The 23265-nt window shown below is 46.5% G+C and overlaps 1 protein-coding gene across 5 annotated transcripts in view; it reads left to right on the top strand.

The window, feature by feature from the left end:
• The window catches only part of Dlgap2 (DLG associated protein 2), a 709635-nt gene that overhangs the window by 654737 nt on the left and 31633 nt on the right, over positions 1–23265 (top strand). For all 5 annotated transcript variants that reach the window (XM_039094154.2, XM_039094157.2, XM_039094156.2 and 2 more), the window contains one exon: positions 1518–1737. In XM_039094154.2, the coding sequence (XP_038950082.1) occupies positions 1518–1737 (220 nt within the window). The remainder of the gene's footprint in view (positions 1–1517; positions 1738–23265) is intronic.

The following is a 23265-nucleotide window of genomic DNA, read 5'->3' as shown; positions in this document are numbered from 1 at the left end:
CTTTTCCTGGTGCTGTGATAACACCCTCTGATAAAAGGGTGAAGGAGAAGGAGTTTATTGTGGTTCACAGCCTCACTGTGCAGTCCATCACTGCCCAGGAGTCAAGGCAGCACGTTTTTGAAGCAGTTGTTCACATGGTGTACACAATCAGAAAAGGAGAGCAATGGATGCCTACTGCTTCCCAGAGTCCTCTCTCCATTTATACAGTCCAGGATCCAAAGTAGGGAATGGTGGTGCCCACAGTGGGTGGGTCTTCCCACCTCAACACAGTCAAGACAGTGCCCTGACCCCTGAGCACATGCTCAGAATCCCAGTTCTCCAGGTGATTCCAGATTCTGTAACCATCTCACTAGTCATTTCCCAAAACTGAGTCAGTGAGGTAGGGATGAGCTGCAGACTGAGCATTCAGCCTCTTGTCTCCGGCACTCAACATAATCCCAAGTTCACCAGCCCCATTTGAGCTTCTTATACTTAAAATCCCCCACGCTAATGCATCTCCCACCTAACCCTTTAGCCTAACCCTTCTGTAGCTCCTTTTATTGAATTTCCAGTTTCAATCTATAGTTTCAGCTCAGGAACAATGTATGATACGTGCATATGAACGCCACCATCAGGATGTGTCAGGACAAACATGTCCTTTGGGGTCATCGACCCTAAGCAGAGGCCCTGTGGCTGAGCTAATGGCCCATCCTGTGTCTGCTCAGCCTATGAGCTCACCTGGGCTGACAGGCCCAACACAGTGCTTCCTCGAGAATATTTGGAAAAGTCAGGTTCCCAGGGTGAACCTATAACGCACAACTTAAGACACGAGCTGAAAATGCATTGCCTTTATCTGCTCTACGTTTAAGTCTCAAGTTAATAGGGGAAAAAAAAGAAACGCAAGACTGATATTTAAGTCAAGGTAGCATGTTTAATGTGTACAGAGCTCCTCCCAGTCAGCCATGTCTTCCCCACCCCAACGCTGCTCATGATGCCGTAATGGTGATGAGGGCAGGAATGCCTCTGCCAAATTTGGGATTCGTTTCCATGACAATGAGCAGCAGCTGACTCTCACGTCCTGAAAATGAACTAAAAGTAGCTGAGGCACTTGAACGTGTGTGCTTACTTCCACAGCCTCCAACCCAGAGTCAGCCTGAGCGGTAGGTAGCCGGGGAAGGTGAAGGGGCCATGGGGAAGGAGCACAACTGGCAGCGCAGACGTTGGCTCTGTACCAGGTGTTTCAGGGGGCTTCCACCCACTCTGTCCCCTGATCTCTGTGATGGCTGTCAGTCAGCCCGGTGAGTCTACAGAAGTTCCATCATCGGTCGCTGGCTATGCACCTTCTGTTTTGTAAGAACTCACCCAAGAAGCTCTCCCCACAAGCCTAACAGATTCCCAGGGCGGATTTCAAACTAGAGGCGCCGAAAATATAAAGCTGTAACCAAGGACTGTGAGTGCATTCTGTCTCTGTGTCTTGTGTGACGAGGTTGTGATCACCCTGATGGATCCCGGCGTCACGTGTGCTATTGCTGTTCTAGATGAGTGAAGCGGAAGTTAATGGGCAGTTCGAGTCAGTGTGTGAATCTGTCTTCAGCGAAGTCGAATCTCAGGCCATGGATGCCCTTGACCTTCCCGGGTGTTTCCGAACAAGGAGTCACAGCTACCTTCGAGCCATCCAAGCTGGTTACTCCCAAGACGATGAATGTATTCCCGTGATGACACCGTCCAACATGACGTCAACCATCAGGTCAACAGCAGGTAATAGAATGTCCTTTTTCACCTACCTGTCAGAAACCCTACAGGTGTGCTTAACTGCTTTTCCTAGAAGGGAGCTGGCATACGCCTCCACCGCAGGTAAAATGTGCTCACTGAAATTACCACACACATCCCATAATGGCATGCGCGATAGCCTTCTGAAGCATTTTGTTCAAAGATAACCGAGCCCTTCTCTCAGGATGAATTCTATAAATTGTCCAGGTTCCTTAAAACAATCAAAACAATCAAATATAGCTTTCATTAGGATTTCTTCAGCAGACAGGAATGTGAGTGCTAACATTTGCGCCGTGCTTGTGTTCAGGAGGTTGGGGTGCCGTCTGGGTGGATATTCAATGACTCCTGTGGTAGCTCTGCATTGCAGAGTCCAGCCTCAGCCACTGCCACTCAGGAGCAGATCCATAAATGTGATTCATCACTACAAAGCCAGCCAGTAGTGAGTGTAAATTCCCTCATTGACTTAAGCTTGGAGGATTCAATGTCACAGTTTCCCTCCGTTCTTATAGAAAAACCGCATCCACACCTTGAAGATTTACCACCTAGACCAAACACCACTGCCCACTAGTTTACTGCACAATTATTATTTATATAACACAATGAATATACATGGCCCAGAGAAAGCCGTAAAACATGGTGAGCTGTAAAAGTTTGCCACGCTCCAGGTGAAGACTAGAAGAGAAGCTGTAAAATATCTCAGTGTCAAAAACCGAGGTGTCTCAGAAAGCCTAAGATTCGAACTGCTGGGGCCATATCACGGGAATTTAAAATATAGTCCCAAGGAGAAATAGAACATACTTTGTCCATATTAAGTCATGTCAGGATCCAGGAGACAGGCCGGGGATGTGGCAAGAAGGAACAAGCGTTCAGAAGGAAGGAGTCAGGGTGTTAACTACAGGCCTCAGTAGTCAATGCTAACATGAGGCAGGACCCAAGGACCCACACACTACCGAATAACAAACTGAAGATTGTCTGTCATGAGGTGTGGTCTGTACTGCTGATTGCACTGCAGGAGGAAATGCCTCTTGCGGGAGTCTCCTTTGCTTACCTTGGTGAGATGGGCTTGCTTACTCTCTGACTCTATTGTAGGGGTCTTCAAAAGAAGTAACAGTAAGAAATATCTTCCAGAGGACATGGTAAATCCTCTCCTACAAAAGGAGTGGAAACTCCCTGTCTTCTCATATGGTCTGGTGGCCCCAACAGGGGCTCAGTGATGCCCTGAACCACAAGCTGTGGGCCTTGATGAGAGATCCTCAGGGTACTCTGTTCTCATTGAAGCGTTAGAGAGCAGAGGACACAGTCCAAGTCTATGACACTTGAAGCAGACAGAGTTGTACACGTCAACAGAAAGGCACGGCCATGGGACTCTTGAGAAAGGCAGTTACAATCTTTGGTTCTCCCAGATGCCCTGCGTCACATGCTCCTCTATCTCAGTGATGTCATAGATCGCCCTTCCTCCCCGACCCACATGTGAAAAAAGAGATAACTGAAAGCTTAGGGAAGGATGGAGACCCAGGCACTACATTAAAAAGCAGTCTTGGAAGCTGGGCCTGAGCAGTGTAGTCCTGACAGCCCAGCACTGAAGAGGCTGAGGCAGGAGGACTGGGAGTTTGAGGGTAACCTGGGCTACATAGTGAGTCCCACACTAGCCTGAACATCTTGGTAAGACCATGTCTCAAAAAAAAAAAAAAATGTGAGCTGGCAATATTAGATTCTCTCACCTCAAAAGGCAACCCCCTTGGAAAGAGGCAACCCCTTGGAAGGAAATGACTCGTGTTCACTAGTGTTTGTTGAGTGCCCCCTACAAGCAAATGAATAATTAAGCATCTCCATGGTCTTCAGAAAGGCTTTGAAATAATAATTATGTGGTGGGAAATGGCTTTGCTGTTTTTAGAGCTGTCGTTATGGAGAGAATAGAAATAGAACAGATTTTCACAGAGATAATATAAGAATCGGTACCGAACTCGAGCTGAAGTCCTGATTTATGTACACAGTAAATCTCTCTTGCCAGGCACACTGCACATTCCCAAAAATCCACACACAAAATAAATGTTTTACATGTTTCTATTCCAAGTTCCTAATGGATCTTGGCCTAGTTACGGAGTCGAAATCTTTTCTAGACTATGGGACACAGAGCAGCATCATGGGAGAGGCTGTGGGTGGAATTAGGCAAGCAGTGGTGGGCAGCTGGAGGAGCACTGACATCACCATCATGGGGGTAGCAAGGGCACCATGGCAGAAACTACAGTCAACCCATCACCCGCCCCACCACTGAGCATAGCCGCTTACATGCCGGGGATTATTCTCCCCTCTACAGATGTTAGAAGATGTGCAGCACGGTCTGGCTAATAAAATTATGAGTAATATCAAAGATATTGTTAACCTGGGAAAACAGTGTCGAGGAAAACTCCCCATGTCACAGACTTCAAGTGGCTAAGCCTTTCGTGACTGACCTTTTAGCTCTTTCTCTATAGATGTCAGGTCACATAGTCCTAAGAGTCTTTATCCCCGAGAGCTAGGGGAACAGAGTGCTGTGGCCTTTCATTCTCCATCCCTCTCACAGCTGTGCAGAAGCTCAAGATAACTTGATTTATACTTTACTCTGCTCCGGTGACTTTAAGACATGAAAAATGTGGGGGTGTTTTTGAGAGCAACAGAGCCTTTCTTGGCTCTTAGATGGGCTTTTAACTCAAGATCTAGGGGACCAGACACTCATGTTCACACAAAAGTTGGAGTCAGTAGCCTCTAGGTCTTCAAATTCGAAGAATAAAGTTCATAGATGGTAAGTCTTGGGAAGCTTTTTATTCGAGGGAGGTTGAGGAACGTGACAATAGGGGTCCTGACAGTGGGGTACTATTCAGTGTCACCACCCTGGAGTCATTAAGGCTCCACTGGAGGGAGGCATGTGGATGAGCCAGTCTCGTTCCCAGTTCAGTTGTCGACACCCTCCCATATGGATTCCAGGTCAGGTTCATTTAGAGGGAAAGAGATTTCGTTAAAAAACGAAACCATTCTGTCATCCCAGGTCTCTAGACAAGGCAGAACCCAAACCATTTTGCCTTAAGCACTTGTGGCATCTCTGGCCTGTATGTAGCAAGGATAAGAGTATCCGTGGGGCTAAGGGTATTTGTAGCTTTTAGTCAAATTAAGAACTATACTTTCATGATTCTTTTACCCTAAACTGCCTGTCCAATTCTATCCCCTCTTCTTACCACATTCCTGCCTTGAGACTCACATGTGGAACTTACCCTCACCCCCAAACCCTGGAAGTCTATAAGATGGAGACACTCCCTTGGGTCATAGAACTGAGGGATCTGACTACCTGTGCCTCCTTCCATGGCCCCATTATAGCTGTTCATGGCCATGGCATTGTAACTTTCCTAATATCCTGGGGCTGAAGTATGACTCCCTCCAGTACCTTCTTAATGCTGGCCGTGACTCCCACCTGATCAAGCTGCTCTTTGGACCCAAGGGCTCACTCTCTCTGCCCTCCAGGCCACACATGGCTGCCTGTGCAGTTGGTGTTGCCACCTTCCTAACAAGTTCATGTGAAGGTCAACCATTTCAGCTCCCTTCTGGGGCCTGCCTTCTTTATTGGTTAGACTAATAACCACACCGGAAACTCACCTTTGGTCAGAGCTGCCTATGAGGGAGGGAAGTGGGTTTAAGTGACCTTGCTCTTCAGTACTCCTCACTTTTGTAAACTGCTACACTACCATTTGATGGCTACCTGCATTCTCATTAAGATTGTTTTGGTAAATTAGCACTCTTCTATTACCCTGGGGTGCTTGGCATGCATCTCCATGGTAGGGTGTTTATCCAGAAGGCAGGAGGCTCTGGGATTTGTCCCCAGAACTGAAAGAGATTTTCTGGGAAAAAAAAGAGATACTTTTCTTTTATAGCTCTAAAAGAGAAATCTACTTTCAAAACCATCTCAAAGTGATTGTTTTGAAGTATAAGATACATTTAAACATATTCTTTACAGAAGCTTGGAAAATGTGAGCTGGCAATATTAGATTCTCTCACCTTATAAACATGTTAATGTGGAGAGTCCTGGGCTCATGCAATAAATCAATTGTCAAATGTACACATGAGCGAATTACTATAGATTTTTAAGAATATAGTAGACTGTCTTAATTTAGACACTGACAGGTGGGTGCTGTCAGCCGGTATGACAACCAGACCCCTCCCCTTCTCAGCAGCACTGTGGTGATCTTGGAGTCCAGCCCACCAGGTGACATTCATCTAGTGTCTGAGATCCCCAGCAAGCCTGGGACCCAGCACTGGGCAGGATGTTCCCTACCCGCTGAGTCTTTCCATTATGAAAAGCAGTGGTGTTGATTATAGATAGACCCCTCCTTCAATGAAGTGGTTTTGAAAACATCTAACTTCCATTTCACACTTGGGTTCTCTCTCATCTATGAAATGATTTATCAGGTAGATTTGCTTGTCTAAATACCCATTTCACTCGATTCTTCCGGGGGAAGGAATGCTGTTGATACTGTGGAGGGAAGCAGTATAAAATTAGATGATAATGGGTTTTCTCTGGGTCAGAAATCGTCTCCACACATGTCACAACTGATTCTAGAAGTCATCAGAAGCAAGGGAAAGCCACACAGGGATGACGGAAGGAACAGCACAGACCTGCTTCATCTTATTATTCATACTTCTACAGCGACTTCTCTCTCCAGGGTGCATAATAACTCTGTTTCCAAGACAAATCTTCGCTAACACACAGGAGGGAAGCTATCCTTATTTTTGTGTGTGTCTTGAATATTAGACAGAGGGGAACTGTTCTCGGTACTATGGATTTTTTTTTTCCTCTGTACTTTTTTGCAAAATTCTCTGTTGTGTGATCGTTAGGTTTTTACAGATAGACAGGCCAAGTTTCCGGCCTGGGAGTTGCTTGGAGCGTTATGACCTAGTCTTCAACTTCTTCAAATCTAAGCACTTCCCAATGAGGTAAGGAAAAATCACTACTACCTTAAGAAACAAATTAACAGAGAACATTGGAAAAATATAAAGGTCACACACGTCTTTCAATTTCAAGATGCAAAAGTCCGAAATAAAAGAAAGAAAAGCCAACTTACATATGAACAGGAAAACGTGGTGCTGCGTATGGATTTGTTGTACGCTGTGTTCAGGGTGCGGACATCTTTCTTTGGATATAGAACTGTCTTGGATATGTATGAGCTTCCCTCTCAGACATAAAGCCTGGGAATGGCTGTGAGTGATGGAGTAGTCGTCTGCATACACCTGCTACTTGTCACAGAGATGTGTATGGAAAGTGGTGGACCCCGAAGAGAGGCTTGAGACACCATGGCAGCACCCAGAAACCCCCAGATACCATGAGGCTGGCTGACACCAAGGCCAAGTAGTATGAACCAATACAGGGAGGCATGCAAACCTGGAGTCAAGAAGGTCCATGGTATCGGAGGCCCAGAAACCCTGAGCAGGAGAGGGGGAGAAACCAAGTTCACCTAAAGGATACAAGAGCTATCGAGCAGATACTCTGCACTGTGGATCAGCACCCACACAGTTCAGAGGCTGCTGGGTGACTCCCAGCAGAACAGTGTTACAGGCTGAGTCAAGCCCTCCATAAATATGGAATACGTTGAATCTCCTACCTTTGGGCCGTTGGCTTGTGACCACACAGAGATAGACCTCTACTGAGGTGATTAAGCTAAAGCGAGGCCACCTGGGTGGCCTTCATCCGGAAAGACTGGTACCTCATAAGAAGAAGAGATTTGGAAACAGGCACACAGAGGAATGATCCAGTGAGGACAGAGGGGAAAAAGTGAGCCTTGGCACTGTAACTTCAGACTGAACGCCTCTTGGTGTGAGATGGTCCGGGGCTATGGTTTCTTGTGCTGCCAGAGCCAATGGGCACAAGAAGAGTTGCCAAGTCTGAGCTTGCTCTGCTAAGGGGGGTTCTAGAGATTACTGCCAACCCCAATCGAATCATATGGGCGAAAGGGACCTGGGCCAGGCAGCACTGGGGAGCTCTAACAGCCTAGGGAGGGTGTTCCTCTATGGTTGGCTAGAGAGTGGTTGGTTAGCCTGCATCTCTGTCCCCATGAGACTCAGAGGGCTGCAGGCCAAGTGACATGATTGATGCCATCAAAGAAGATGGATCACCCAGTTATCAGAGGAGACATAGTTGCAAGAACCGTGGTCCACATGGAGGCAGAATAGACATGGGGAGAAACAGGAGAGGAAATGCATCCAGAGGCCAGCCTTGCCAGCCCACTGTTATCCTCTTGAGTTTAAAGTCACACCTCAAGAGTGATAGTGTCTGAGCCCAGAAGTGCAAGGAGCAACTGCATGCTGAGAAGAGAACTTCTTTAGGGTATGCCAAGGAAGTAGGAACAAGGACGCAGGAACAGGATGTGGGAACTAAGATGCAGGAACAAGGTTGCATGAACAGGATTCAAGAATAAGAATACAGAAACAAGGATGTAGGAACAGGTTGCAGGAACAAAGATTCAGGAACAGAATCCAGGAATAAGGATGCAGAACAAGGTTGCAGGAACAGCACAGGTTCAGGTACAGCTAACAGGTAACAGGTAACAGGTAGCTGTTAACCCTCACCAAACAGAGCCAATGGGAGCCCAGCAGCCAGAAAGAATAGTGTGGATCTGTGAGAGCTATGGCAGCTCCTTTGTATGACTTCACTCCATACAGAGCACTGATGACACGCCAAGGAAAGACTCCGTTCAAGGCTAGCTTAGTGAACCAGTGAATTTATTAGGGTTACTTATAAGGAATATGGGTAAGGTGTTAACTTACAGGAACATACATAAGGACTCAAACACGGATGTTTCATAGAGAAGCCTATCTCAGCATGAGTGACAACTCATAAAAGCTGTGTGTCCCTGGAGTTCCCTGCATGACTCACAGACAGATCAGCTGGTCAGAGAAGCCTCTGTCTCTAGCAGTCATTACTGCTTATATAGCTCAGGGGAAGGGAGTCTCACCAATCTTGTGTTTCAGGGACATTCTAAGCCTTGAAGGTCTAGTTCACTTTCCGGGTATGAGGAACAACCCTCCTGAATTAAACATTTAAAGTCATAGAAAGATGCCATACAACAGTCACTGACAGCACACAGAGGTGGGGCTGGTGCTCAGGGACAAGTGTGGAAGTCAAGGTGGGAGAAGAGAGAAGTTCAGCTTCCATGCATCAAGAAGGAGTCTGCTGAAGGATATCTCCAAGAGAGGGAAACTCACAGAAGGAGCACAGGGCTGCATCACAACCCTGGATACATGGTTGCCACTGACTTTTGGCAATATGGCAAATTGGGGAGACTGCTAAAAGGCCCTGGACAGCATAGGTCCTCTGTAGAATAGCACAGTTCTTTACAGAGATGAAGCCAGCCTGCGATCACTTGCATCTCTTGGACAGTTGCAAAACCTAGGACACCAAAGAGGCACTGGGATTGCAGAAGCCTTAACAAGCAGGCGTGTTCATTCCAGACTTACTGTTGTGGCATATGGCCACATCTCTATGTCTCAGAACCACACGGACCTATCCTGTGTCCACTGTAGGGACCCCTGAATCACTTGGGTCTATGGGTGATAGCCAGGACTAAAATCTAAAATCCTATGGGCTCAGAGCCCGTTGTGAAACTTATCTTTTCCTCCTGCTCACAATATCAGAATTTCTGCAGAGACCACATCTTCTTCCCTCGGCGATGGCTTAAGTCCATGATGTGTCAAGAAACCAGAAGTGATTCACCCATGCAGAGGTCAGTCCAAAGTGTTCCCATGGATGTCCAAGGTGTCTCTGCAAGTTCTGTGGTCTACCTCTCAGTCTTCTCAGAAGCTGCCAACACTGTTGGCTTCTGGGAATCCTGAGAAGCCTCCAAATCTTTGTGCTGAGTTGAAACCCAGATTGTGTCTTTGAAATCCCTTCCCTGTGAAGTTTAGAGAAATATACCTAGGTCCAGGGACCTAGCCTTTTTCTTGTGTCTGAGCTCCAATCCGAGGTAGACCCTGTTGTCAGGGCTACAAGTTAGCATGGCCTTCAGAAATTACTAAAGAACAAGATGAAGCATGGTAAGCTGAGGAAGCCTACCTCCATCCCATGAGGAGAATGCAAGAGGTTGCAGCTGAGAGGCTCAGAGAGAAACAGTGGCTGAGAAGGGTCAGCAAGCACAGCCACAGGGCTTCAGGCAGTGGCTGGTCTGACATAGCCGCAGGAATTCAGAGGCCATAGCAATGAGAGAACGAACTGCAGGTTCTCTTACCAAGAGGGTCCTGGCTGCGTTTCAATGTTTCATCGCTGTGAGAAAGCCAACGTAGAGAAGTGAGAGTTAATTTCAGATCATAGCCTCAGGATCCAGCCAAGGTTTCATGACCCAGTGGTTTGGGGCTTGTGACAAACTCATACATCTTGGCAGAGGGTACATGAAAGAGCAGGGCGTCATAGTTGACAGGGGGCAGAGAGGTAGATAGAAGATAAGTCTGAGGAAAAGATATATCCTTTAAAGACACACCCCAGGTTACCCATCTCCTCCAGTCAGACCCCACCTTCTAGAGCCCATTCAATACAATAAATCCTTCTGTGGGTGGGCCACACTATGGGTCAGAGCCTTTCTTCGTGCTCCAATAGCCTCTACTGTACAGGAGCCAACCTTTTAACACGTGAGGCATTTGGAGAACATATTCAGACCACGGCACTGGCAGTTAACAGCTGTGCTAAACAAGGTGCCATGCTCACAGAGCACACAATCCTAGAGCTCAACCCCAACCTTTGCTACAGACCCCACAGGGGCCCCCAAGGTCTCCACAAACCCAAGCGTAGCTAGGATAAAAGTGCATATCTCATTTTCTGGCTGTAAACTTCACCTTAGCTTCCTCCAACTATGGTGGCTGGTCTGCAGTGAACTCAGAGGGCCACATCCAGATGGTGTTCACGTGCTTTATAGCCACAGCAGTTACCGCGTCATTGCCAGGCCCTCTGTCTTTGTCCCGTCTGGGCCACAGACTTCCAGGGGATGGACAAGAGAACATACTTCTCACAGCTGTGGAGGAGAGGCCTGAACATCAGGGAGCATCCCGATCAATACCTGGTGGGTTCATAGATCGTACCTCGGCTGTGTGGCCTCACGTGGCGGAGGGATCAAGGCAGCTCTCAGAGACCCCTTTCTCAGCACACTAATCTCACAATGAGGCTCCAGCCTGGACTTTACCTCAAAGGCACCTCCTCTAACACTGTCACCTGGGAGTCGTCGGGGAGTGTGGTCCAGCGGTACCTTACCACAGGACCGAAGCTGCTGGAGATGCTCATGGCCATCAAGCATAAACCTGAGGCAGTTGCCTCGAGCTGATGACAGTTTAGACATGAGTTATCGTGCACAATGAAAGCAAGCTTGATTAAGAATTGCCGTGGATTCAGGAGCCCTACCTCGGCCTGGGCTGCCTTCTCTTCTTCATAGGAGCGGAGGTGCCTAGGCGTACGGCACCTTGGCATACCGTGGACAGTTGATATCCATGGGAGACCCTGCTCTTTCTGAAGAGAAACAGAGGAGGAGCAGATGTGGGGAAGATGGGGGGAGGGGAGGGACTGATGATAAATATAAATGTGTGTATACATATATATATGTGTGTGTGTGAATATATGCACATATATACCTACATACACATATACACATACACACACATTATATATATATGTATATATATACATATATATATATATATATATATATATATATATTGTTTTCAGGTAAGAAATTGAGGGAAATTGAGAGAAACTCTAAAGGGACAGATTTCCAAAAGAGGAAGAAAACCACTACATTTCCTAGGCCTAGGGCTTTTATGGGGCAGAGGCAGAAACTTGGCAAAGGCTAACATAATCTGTATGGAGACTGATTAACCCTTTTGGCAATCACAGGCCCAGGCAATGGAGAGCCCTCACACTCTATGCTCATCATCCCGGCTCAGCCAGGGAAATTACAATGTGCTATTCATGCAGTCCCCGCCAGGTAGGGCAGTTGAAGCTCCCACTCGGTCCATCTCTGACTCTGTCTTTGACTTTGAGCATCTGCTAAGCCATTAGTTTCTTGGCCACCCCATGTTCTCACGTGTACGTGATCAGCTTGAAGCTTTCTCACGGCAGAGAGAAATATCTAATTCTATCCCTGCCACAAAGATGCAGTGGGATCTTTCTCGGCTACGTCATATTTAGCTCATTGTCTGTGAGATAGTCTCCTAGGTGAACGCATCATAAGAAGCCATCCTTACTTAAAATTTAGTATGCCATAATGACCTGCTATAGAAGCAAGAACATATGAAAAGACCATGTGGTTGCCAAGGCCTTCAAGGGGCCAGCTGGCCTGTCATCATTGGCCCAAAGCCTGCCCTCATATCTGTCTAGTTTGGTTACCTAATGCCTACCTACGCCACCCCCCATTCATCTTCATCAGTGCTTAAGGTTCTGCTATTTCAAACCTGTAAGTCTCCTATACCTCCAGCCTGTGCTCTCAAAGTAGAGTATGCAAGCCGTCTGCAGTTCTTACCATGACTCCTTTCCCTTACTATCCAGAGAGAGCTGAATCCTGTCTCGGGAGGACTTCAGCACATTTGAAGGGACACAGACATTCATAGCAACCTCTTCCTTTTCTAATTAATATCCACATACATGTCACAAGAATTTAAGCATTTTAATCATTACATTTTGGTATCGTCTTGTTTTTTAAGGAATTCACATCGTTTTGCATGCAAGCACTATTTTGAAGCATCTTTAGAATTTGCCAAGCGTCAGAAGGCAAGACTAGGGATTAGGGCAGGTCACATTTGTGTGGGAACTCAATAGAGTCTGGAAGATGTGGATTTGTGATGTGGTCTCAAGGTCCTCCTACACTGGACACGTAGCATGTTAGCCCAGATCCCAAAGCAGCTTGCTATAAAGTGCCTGGGTGTGGGAAGGCAGGAACTGGCTTCTGGTGACCACAGTGATGATGTCATAGGGAACCAGCCATGTAGACGCCACCAGCTCTGGGTCCAGCCTCAACCTACAAGGCTCCATGAAGCCACTCTAAAACCGTGTCCCATTCTGAACAATGCTGGGTTCCCAAGCTGCTAGATAGACCAGCCAATAGCTACAAGGTAGGTAGGTAGCATCTTTCAGAGTCTACCCAGGGCATCACTGTCCCTACTATCTAGACCTGCTCAGATGTATATTAACTTCTTTCAACACCAATATGATGCAGGATCAGTAAAACATTTAGTGACCAACTAGAAATTTTACATGTAATGGCCCTTACGCCAAGATTCAAACTATCCGTGGTCCTTCTGTATCCAAGTATTTAAACTCCACTGTGCTTCATGGTTGTCTCAGACCTCTGGGTGTGCCGTACTCTTTAGAGACTCTCTTTGCAAGACTATGACTTTAACCTTTCAGATCGTAATGTCCAAGAAACCTCCTAAGACCATTTTCTCTAAGTGACGTGGGTTCAGTCCTGAACCTCAGAGCCTCCTCAAGAGTCAGCATCAGTTACTCCAGGTGTGTGCATGACCACATCATCACCAGGAGCTCAGGAGGCCTAGAGGTTGAAGGAGACCTCTTGTTCTAGTCTACTGGTCCACCAGCCTCCCTAGGATGTCAGTGCCTCCTTCCACATTGGACACTCTGAGTGTACTTGGTCTGCATGGGCTGAATCTGTACAGAGACAGGAGTTCTGCTGCAGAACCTTTCCTATCCTGCTTCACTACCCACACAATGCCTTTCCCTCTGCACTGCCTCCCCTGTGCCTTCTCCCTGTGCCTCCTCCCCCTGTTGTCCCTCCATCTGCCCTTCTCCCCTTTCTGTGATTTTGCATCCTCATTTAAGGCCAGGTAATCTTCACCAAGCCAGACATTCTCCTAGAATTACCTTTCCCAGAAAAAGACCACAGAGAAGAAGAGCCCCTGAGCCCACTTGACATTGGTAGGGTTGGAGGAAAATATGTACAGTTCCACCGAGACTTACAGAAACATAAAGGTCAAAGGCAGGACTTTTCCCAGAACAGCAGAACCCATTCAAACCCTTGGCTCCTAGTTGACTTTGATGCAGACTTCAAAGTAGACTCGCTCCTAGCTATAAAATCATTGCCTAGGACCCTTCAAAATGTCATATTTATGCTCTGGAAAGGTGCTAATTATTTAGGAGCCTAAATCTAATTTAACTGAACTCCTTTTCAAAAAACACAAAAACAAAAGATGTTCGTTTCAGAGTTAAGTGGATGCTTGAAAACTATTTTTTAAGCTAGACGCAGTGACACAGGCCTATAACCCCAATGCACGGGAGACCAAAGCAAGAAGCTCATTGATTCCGTTGAAACTATGTCTCAATTAAAAAAAAAATAATGTAACAGAGCCCCATGAAACTTCCCCACGTGTTTGACAGCCAGCATTGCTGTTCAGACCTGACACTGTGAGCGTCCGCTGTTATTGATGGCAGCTGGGGTATTGAGTTAAGTCAGATTCTCTCAAGCCAACTTAATGTTTCCAAGATTGATGTCGGAGCTGAATGGGACTGATTACTCTGAAATTAGTCTTTCAATCCCTTTGGAACGCCAGATGCGTAGAATTCTGAGCAGTGCCCGGTGGCGTGGTGGAATAGTTTGAAGGAGTCAGATTGTAAGACTTGCGCCACTCTTGGTATTTCCAGAAGAGGAGGGACGCGGTGGTAAAGCAAGGCAAGGAACAGTTTGTGTAGAAAGGAGGGACTGTGAACACACAGAAGCAGCTCTGGTTCATGCGAGCGGGGCTCAGCTCTATCCTACCCTGACCTAGTCATGTCAGAAGAAGAGCACATGGTGTCTCTTCAACACAGGTACTAGGGAAATCTGAAAAGGCCCGGGGGGATCATCACTAAGAATATTCCGCCCATCTGTTTTCTATATTCTACCCATTTATTTATGTGCTTATTTTTGGTGCCAAGTAAAAATAAGCTGATCGATCATACTAATGTTGTCGTAGCCATGATAAAGAGCAGCTAAGGCATCTAACTGGTCCTGCCTGATGCGGGCATCCACAAGCACACTGCGCTCCAGAGGAAAACCCAACCCATAAAACGAGCAAGCTCGCTCCTCTGACTCTATAATTTGCCAGTGTGTGCTTCGCTTGCCTTCTCTGGCCAAGGCTGACATTTTCCCTGTTTGTTGTGTTGATTTATAGCAGGTCATTACCTCACCGCCATTCTAATCAATCATCCAGTTGATGGAATCAAATTTACAAATATTTACTTAGTACCCAATGTTTATAAGATATTGTAAGGATGTTCTGCGGAATGAAAGGGAACCAAATGAGATTTGAGGCCGATTTGGAAGCTGCAGACATGTACAAATATATTAATAATCATTATCTTCAAAAACATCTATATGAATGCTTGCTAGCTGGCATTTAATCCTTTCTTATAATTAATGTCAATTGTTACAAATCGTTCCAGGATTCGTAATGTGATCACAGTTCCTTCTGGTTATGTGTGTTTTGAGGATGAGCTGAGATCTTGGATTTTTAACTGTAAGAACACAAGTGTTACCTCTCGGCCCTTTTTTGTAAATGTACTGACAAGTTTTGTATCCTCTTGACCCAGGCTAGAGTTATTTGGGAAGCAGGAAGCTCAACTGAGAAAAGGCTCCCACTGTGTTGACCTGTGAGCAAGGCTGTGGTGCGTTTTCTTGATTGGCGATTGATGCGGGAGAGCTCCCATTGCTTTATAAAGCCAGGGCGTGAAGGCGGTGCCTTCTGAGCTGGTGTGTATAAGAAAGCATGCTGAGCAAGATTTGGGGAGCAGTAAGCAGCACCCCTTCGTGGTATCTGCACCAGCCTGGAGGTCCTGCTCTGACCTCTCTGGATGATGACCTATGGGTTGTAAGACGAAACAAACTCTCTTCTTCCCCAGTTGCTTCTGGTCATGGTGTTTTATCACAGCTATAGAAGTAAACCAGGGCTACATTTATGAGTATCCTCAAAGGCTTGCCATCTTCATGGCAGCTCATTACCATGCAACACTGGATGCTTTTGGAAAGATTCCCAGGGTAGACCAACAAAGCCATGAGACCTATTACTGTTACCGTGAGTCATGCACACCTGAGAAAATTCTCACAGACTTTTGGGGTTGGACAGTCTTGGAACATTTTGAGGGCATGCCACTGTCAAAGCCAGAGTTGCTGAGGACAAAAGACTGTGGTTGAAAGTCATAAATCCCATTAGCTCTTGTGGGCCCATCCTCCCAGATGCTCCTCAACTCCACATGTGGCCATATTCTCATGGTGTCTGGAGCCCATAGATCACTCAAAGAGCTACCTTTTGCTCCAGATCAGGACTTATAGGATCTTTGGCTTTCCTGGGGTCATTAAAGACAGCCCATTGCAGATCTGCCTGGTGAATAGGAGTTTAACTGTGTCCCAGTTGTAGATGCATCAGGATCAGACAGGTTGTCTCCAGGACAACCATCTCTTGACAAATGTGCTGCCACAAGCCTTTGGAGCCACTGTCTGGCCACCAGCTGCCAGATATCTGGCTTTCTTCTCTGTACCCACTGATCCATGCACAGAATTCCTAAACAGGAAGCCTCTCCCGTGTCAATAGCATGGAAGATGCCTGCTTTGCAAGACAAATACCAGCTGTAGAAAGGGCTCTAATGCTATTCCCCATCTGGAGTAGTGCTCATGAGAAAAGAAAACGTATCATGTAAGAAAGCAAAAATGAGATACTGTCCAGTGTGTGACTGCCTCAGGACAAACCAGTACCACTTCTGGCCAGATGTTTATTAGTCCCTAAACTTCATGCGGAACATAACTCTTTATAAATCCATGGCACAGAGCCAACATGGCTGCACAGCTCATGTTGTAAAGCCATCTGCTCAATAATTGATCCCCTTCGTGCCATGAGAACTGGGTGGTTTTCCTCATCACATCTTTATTGGCAAGTGGCTTTGGAACCAGGAGGTCCATGTGTCTTTCTTTCTTTAGTAATCCTATTAATTTGGGACTGACTGCCTAGTAAGTCAGACCCTCGCTTAGCAGGGAAGCTAGCAAGGTCTGTGTCTGCCAAGGGTTCAGTGCAGGAGCGTCTGGACTCTCCAGTGTGTCTGCCATCCTGCGAGGGACAGTTTCCTAGCCCACTTTATTAACCATCTCTCTCCTCTACCAGAATAAGAGCAGCACCGTGAGGCAGGGATGTTTCTTGCAGCTGAATTTGCAGTGCCTGGAATTATTATACATTGTATTACACCTAGTGCACACAGTATCGAGTATACATTGTATACAGATGTGCTAAGTCTTTATAGATTTGTTTAATGAAACGGTGAATCAATGACCGTGTGATCGAATAAATGAATGAATGAGTTGGACTTCTCTGTCTCTGTGTGCACTTCAGGTACTAGGGGTTTTATGAATGAGTTTTCTGAGTGGAGAGAATGGGAGATGAGGAGAGAAAAGGGAAGGGAAGAGAAAGAAGGAGAAGACATCATGTCTTACCCTGTCTGTAGCACCCAGTGTATGTACAGTAAGCTGTCCTTGTATGTTAGGACCTTGTACATGGATAGACTGCTCCTGTGCATGGGCTTCTGTAAAAATTCTTTTACGAAATGTGCATCTTTGTTTCTGTATGCCCTGGAGTTAGAGGCAGATTTTCTTAAGTAAAGAATAGCATTTGCTACATAACCAAAACCAGTTGCTAAACAGCATGGAGGCCCTCTCTGATTACACAGCAAATTGCCACTTTGGCCCGTACATCAGGCCTCCAGGCACCGTACCCAAGCAGAGCCTTTCATAAGTCACTGTTTGCAAGACTCACTCTTCTAGCCAGGCACCCTTTGCCTGGGCCAGAGAGGAACTGGGCTTTCCAGAGACGGAGCAGTGCTATGAACCTGTGTGTCCTCTGAGAAGCTCCTTGTGGTTGGTTGACGATGCCTTAGCGAGCAGAGAGTTTGAAGCACATGAACCTCACTTCCGTTGCCAAGAAACAGCTCGAAGGTACAGAAAATGTCCAGTGTGAGGACTCCCGAGGTCTGCATGGAGTTTGTCTTAGCCCTTGGTGTAGGATGCAGGAAGAATGCCACGGCCCTTCACTTTTCACCGTGAGGTGACTGCAGACATGACGCCTGTGGTGTCTAAAGTCAGCCACCCTGCCAACACCCACACCCTCCTTCTCTCTCTCATGGCCGCTGGATGGCCATGCTTGGCCAGCTCCTAGAGAAGGTGTTTATTGATTCATGTAGGCCTTGAAGGTTCTCAGAGGACTGCACTTCAAGGACACTCATCTGTTTTCACAGCTGACACTGGCTGTCTGCCTGGACAGTCTCAATGAGGCAGAAGGCAAATCGACACTTGCCTGTGTCGGAGGGGGATCGATACCAGTGTGCTCTTTTCATTCTATTCGTCTTGAAATTACGACACTGCAGTCCATGGTCCAAGCAGTATATGTTGGTATATGTTAGTATATGTTAATTTTACCCCGAAACATCAGTAAGTCAGGTATGCCCTGTCTGCCCATGCAAGAAACATTAGCTCTATGGTCATGAATTCCTTATGGAAAGTCATCTCTCCTTTAATGAAGAGACATTGATATCTAGATTATATTGACCTCGGGAGGTCAGTCCCACCTGTGAACTTAAGTCCAAGGTGTACCACACAGAATTAGCCTTCCCTCAAACCCCAGTGAGACAAATACAATTCCAGAATCACTAGAGCAGAGACGCCACTCATTTCGTGTGTTGGGATGAAACTAAGGTTTGTGAGTGTGTGTGCACACAGATACTCACTGTGAGACAATGGCAGGGCTGCCCGCCACACAGTTCAAACATGTCCCCAGCACATTAATCCATGCCCCCAGTTGCCACCAAATATGTCTGTCATTAATCTATGGGCTTCAACTGAATTCTTTTCAAGTGTTCCCATATAAGTTTAAATTTAAAAAGTTTAAGTTTAGGAGTCCTGAAGATTAACCCCAGGACCTTCCACATGACTTACCACTGAACCACCTCCTTAGTTCTTTGAGAGTATCTCACTGTGTAACCCAGTCAGTCATCTAGTCTCTAACTTGTGGTCCTCTGCTTCCTGCATGCTGAGATCACAATGTGGGCATCGTGCCTGCGTCCAAACTCTCATTCTTAAGGAACTGGGTCAAAGTTGGTATTGTACTTGGAAGAGAAACAGAGTACAGGGTCTGTTCGTTTTAACTTTTGTCTTGCAGTGATATCATTACAAGGTTCCCTGTTGACCAGCGATGCTGAGGGAGTCCCTCTGGGTCACCTGACCCTTTGTAGGCTCCATGCATAACAAAATCCATTGGTTCTTCACATCTAGTGAGAGCTCTCGCTCAGTGTGCGGTATGATTTGCAAAGAGTTAAAAATGAAAACAGGAAGTGTCTCAATGGTAAAGCAGCTGTCAGCGCTTCGTCTCCCTGTCTGGGATATGCTAAGTGCTGGTTACACTATAATTTCTTGCTAATTAGCACGTTCTAAGCAGACATCTTATCTGCTAACCCTCAGTGTGGCCCCAAAACTTGTGTCGCCACCGCCTAATTGTTTTGAAACTTTCGGGAGACCATTGTGTGAATGCCTGTGGGGTTCTGGTGTCTCCGTTGATTTATACTCATGTTTTGAGACTAACATTAATTAAAGTGTCAAAATGTCTATAATCCTTTATGTCAAATCTTCTTTCCCTTCAAAGTTCAGTTTCCCTGGTTCCTCTTCTCATCTAGGCCATCTCAGGCTTGATTGCTGTGGTTCCTTTCATGCTGCTATACTTAAAGATCTAATTAAGAGAGCGCTGTGACTTCGAGGGTCGTGTGCACAGAATGGTGATGCCTGCCATTCAGGATACGCTCTGCATCGATGATATTTGTGTGCTTCACAGCATAGAACACACCACAGATTTTAAATCTCTTCATTGGCTGGAAGAGGACTGATGGTTTGAATTCAGAAATGTGCTCCTGGAGTCTAGGGGTTGATAGTTACATATGCCAGGGAAGCTAAGTCACGCCGCCATCATAAGGAAGGGAGAACAGGGCAGTTCATTCTATCTCATTCGAGTCGCCTGCTTTCTAATAAAGGGTTGATTCAACTCTCCTGTCAGACCTTGGCTAACCCAATGTGCCGTGAGTGAGCATGTGACCCACAGGGCGTCACACTGTAGGCATAGGTGTTCTTTGTGGAGTCATAATTGTGTGGATGCTGGCCTTTTGAATGGAGCCACACTGCGTGTGTGTGCGACCATCCCAAGTGCAGCCATGTTGGTATGGGGGTATCCTATGTGGACAGAGTGTGTTTCTCTGGAGCCACATTGTGTGTGTGTGTGTGTGTGTGTGTGTGTGTGTGTGTGTGTGTGTGTGTGTGTGTGTATGTACAGGTATCCCATGAGGAACATAGATGGAATGTTCTTCCTCATGATTGAATTTCGTAAATATGCATGTAGTAAGTTGGTAGCAATCTCTGAAGAGGTGAAGGCTTTGGACCAAGCTCCGGGTTGCTATGGTAGTTCTGCTTGGCTTGGTTTTGGTTTTGGTTTTGGTGTTTGGTTTGGTTTGGTTCTTTGTTTTGTCCTGCTCACTGAAGATAGGGATCATGAGAGGCAGTAGGTAACTGTGACCTAATGGCCGGGTTCTAAGTGTTTAGCAAACACATGGACAGGCAGAGATCGAAGAGGATAATATCCCCAAGGTCACAAGAGCACAGCATCTCATGCCTGTAAAAGAATGACACAGCCATTTCGTGTGGCACGAGGAAGGAGGTACATGAAGCCCGCTCTCTGAAGGTGGTGAGCGTGTACAGTATGCTTGAGGAATGGCTCAGCTTTGGCCTGATTCTCACAATTCATCCACCATCCTGATTCTCCCATTGTCCCTACCTGGAGCTGAGCTTCAGATATTGGACAGTGTGTGTCGTTTTCAGAATGCTTGAACAGCTACAATTATCAATTCAAGACATCAAAACAATCAACATTAAATTGTATCAAGGCAAAAGTTCCATGCCTTGTCAGGGTCATGGGCCCTAGAAAAATGATTCCTGAAACCAACAGCTGATGGCATGATTCTCATGTGATGTCTGCAGCATTTGTGCTGGGCCTTGTATAAACCTGGAAGAGTCTAGGTGTCTCCAGACTCTTCCTCTGTGTCTGGGGAGGTGGCAGCGATGATACTGATGTTCCCAGTGGATTGAAAGATACTCAGGTGTGGATCGACTATGAAAACTAGTAATTAGAGATTTTCAGAACAGTTGACTTTGTAGCAATTAAAGAGACATATATTTGAATTTACTTTCAAAAAGGTTTACTAGGAAAATATGGTAGCTTAATTAGTTGGGTTTAACCTCTGCAATAAGAAGGATCTCTCTTTGGATGTTCTCACTGGAGCCAGAGCCAGTCTAGGATGTCCCCTGACACTGCATTACTGACACCGAGTAGACATTATCTCTGCCCCTCTATACAGGCATCAAGGCCCAGCCTGAGTCCATCACATGGCCTTGCAGTGCGCAGACACAGATCTGAACACTGCCAAGCTGTTTTTTTTTTCTTCTCACTGAAGAAAAGTCACTGTTTCTATCTTCCTGCTAAAATGTAGCAAACCCTTCACTGGGTTTTGCAAGAGCCCGGTTAATTCCTTAGCTGCACCTGCTCTGTGGCTCCTGTTCCTCAAAGACACCAGGGTCAATACTCCTATCTTTGCCCTTTAACAAATGTGCCACCAGCCGAGAAGGCACGGTGTTTGGTTTCTCTGGCCTCTCTAAGATCTGTCCTAACACTCCCCATAATTACGCTGCTGATTTGCTAGAGAGCCATGAAGCAACAAAGTTGCCTTTGGTCGTTATATTTTCTGCTGTTGGTTTTAGCAGTTCTGCATTGTGTTGTGAACTGGGGCAGAGGACACTTGCTTGGGTAGGAGTGAGGTAGAATTGGGGTATTTCTTCAAATCCCTAGAAAGGCCAACTGGCAGCAAATTTAACTTTCTCGGGAGTTCACCTAACAGGAGTTTTAATGTTCTCCAGCATGCTATGAATTGTTGTAGGACAGACCAATCATTTTTAATCTGTTGAGATATACACTGTGTGTGTGTGTGTGTGTGTGTGTGTGTGTGTGTGTGTGTGTGTGTGTGTGAGAGAGAGAGAGAGAGAGAGAGAGAGAGAGAGAGAGAGAGAGAGAGAGAAGTGTCAAGTGCCTTCTTCAACCCACCTTATTTTTAAGAGGCAGGATCTCTAATTGAATCTGGAGCTCACTGATTTGAGGAGACCCACAGCTCCCAGGTTCTAGGATTAGAAACCTGGATCTTTGCTTATATGGGCTCTAGAGAGTTTGACCCAGGTCCTCCTGCTTGTGTGGTAGGTGGTTTACTTCCAAATTCCTCTCCCCAGACCCACATGCAAATCCCTGATGCTTCTCCATCCCACATTCAGCATCACCACCAGGAGGTGAGATTTCCCTATAGTCTGTATTCTTGCACCGAGACACAAAGCTGCATGGACTGTGTATACCACCAAAAGCACAGCCCCACATCAGTCCACACTTGCCACGTGGCTCTGCTAGCTTCCTACCAGCCGACCAAGTCAGAAATGCATCCTCCAGAAGGGGTAAGCTCCCTTCTAAATCCACACTGCCTCAAAGGGTGACATGAGAATGGTCTTCAGGTTTTCCAGGGATGTGCTGTAGACACTCTAAGTTACCAGTTCCCAACCTGTGGGTCACGACCCCTATCTCCAAAAATACTTACATTATGATTCATAACAGCAACAAAATTACAGTTATGAAATAGCAGTGAAATAATTTTAGGGTTGGGGGTGGGGTCACCACAGCATGAGGAACTGTGTGAAAGGGTCGCAGGATTAGGAAGGTTGAGAACCATTGCTAGAGATGGTCTTCCTGGGTGGACCTGCCATTTCCCCTGTGAGTGTGGGGTGTGGCAGGGCACAGAGATGGGGTGAGGAGGTATGGGGTGTGTTGGGGCACAGAGGTGAGGCAGGGAGGTGGGGCACAGAGGTAGAGCCAGGAGGTTGAACTGGTAGGTGGGGTGGGGAGCTCCCAGGGAGGGTGGGACAGAGCAGTGGCACAGGAGCCTGAACCTTCCACCCAGCACAGGGATCTAGTCATGTGGACCTCAGACTCTAGGACCAGACAAAAGAGGAACTGAGGAAATACCACACATACGTCTCCATCATTCACACCATAGAAATAATTGACCATGAGGAAAGCAAGAGCTGGAATTCCAACAGAAGCTCCCAGAGAAGCTCCAAGTGGGATGCCGTCCCACAGGGTAAAGCACATCCAGAAGATGGTACTGTGGACAATAACATGTGCTTTGGAAGCATGGGGCCAGGGGGTAGAGAGAGGATGATGAGTGTGAGTCTTGGGGTATTTGTAAAACGTGGTAATGGAAGATGCCAGTGCGTGAACATCCCAGAGGCTGGAGACACAGAAGGGCAGTGAGTGGAGCGAGAACCTCACCAGGTACATCTAAGTCTGAAAACAGTACCTAGACTGCTTTCCGTTTACTAGCTCTCTCTAAGAGATAAGTCCACATCAGCAAAAGACCTT

The sequence above is a fragment of the Rattus norvegicus genome, chromosome 16 (assembly GCF_036323735.1).
Source record: "Rattus norvegicus strain BN/NHsdMcwi chromosome 16, GRCr8, whole genome shotgun sequence".
In the NCBI taxonomy this organism is placed as follows: domain Eukaryota; kingdom Metazoa; phylum Chordata; class Mammalia; order Rodentia; family Muridae; genus Rattus; species Rattus norvegicus.
The sequence above is the reverse complement of the archived record's forward strand: the minus strand, read 5'-3'. Positions and strand labels throughout refer to the sequence as shown.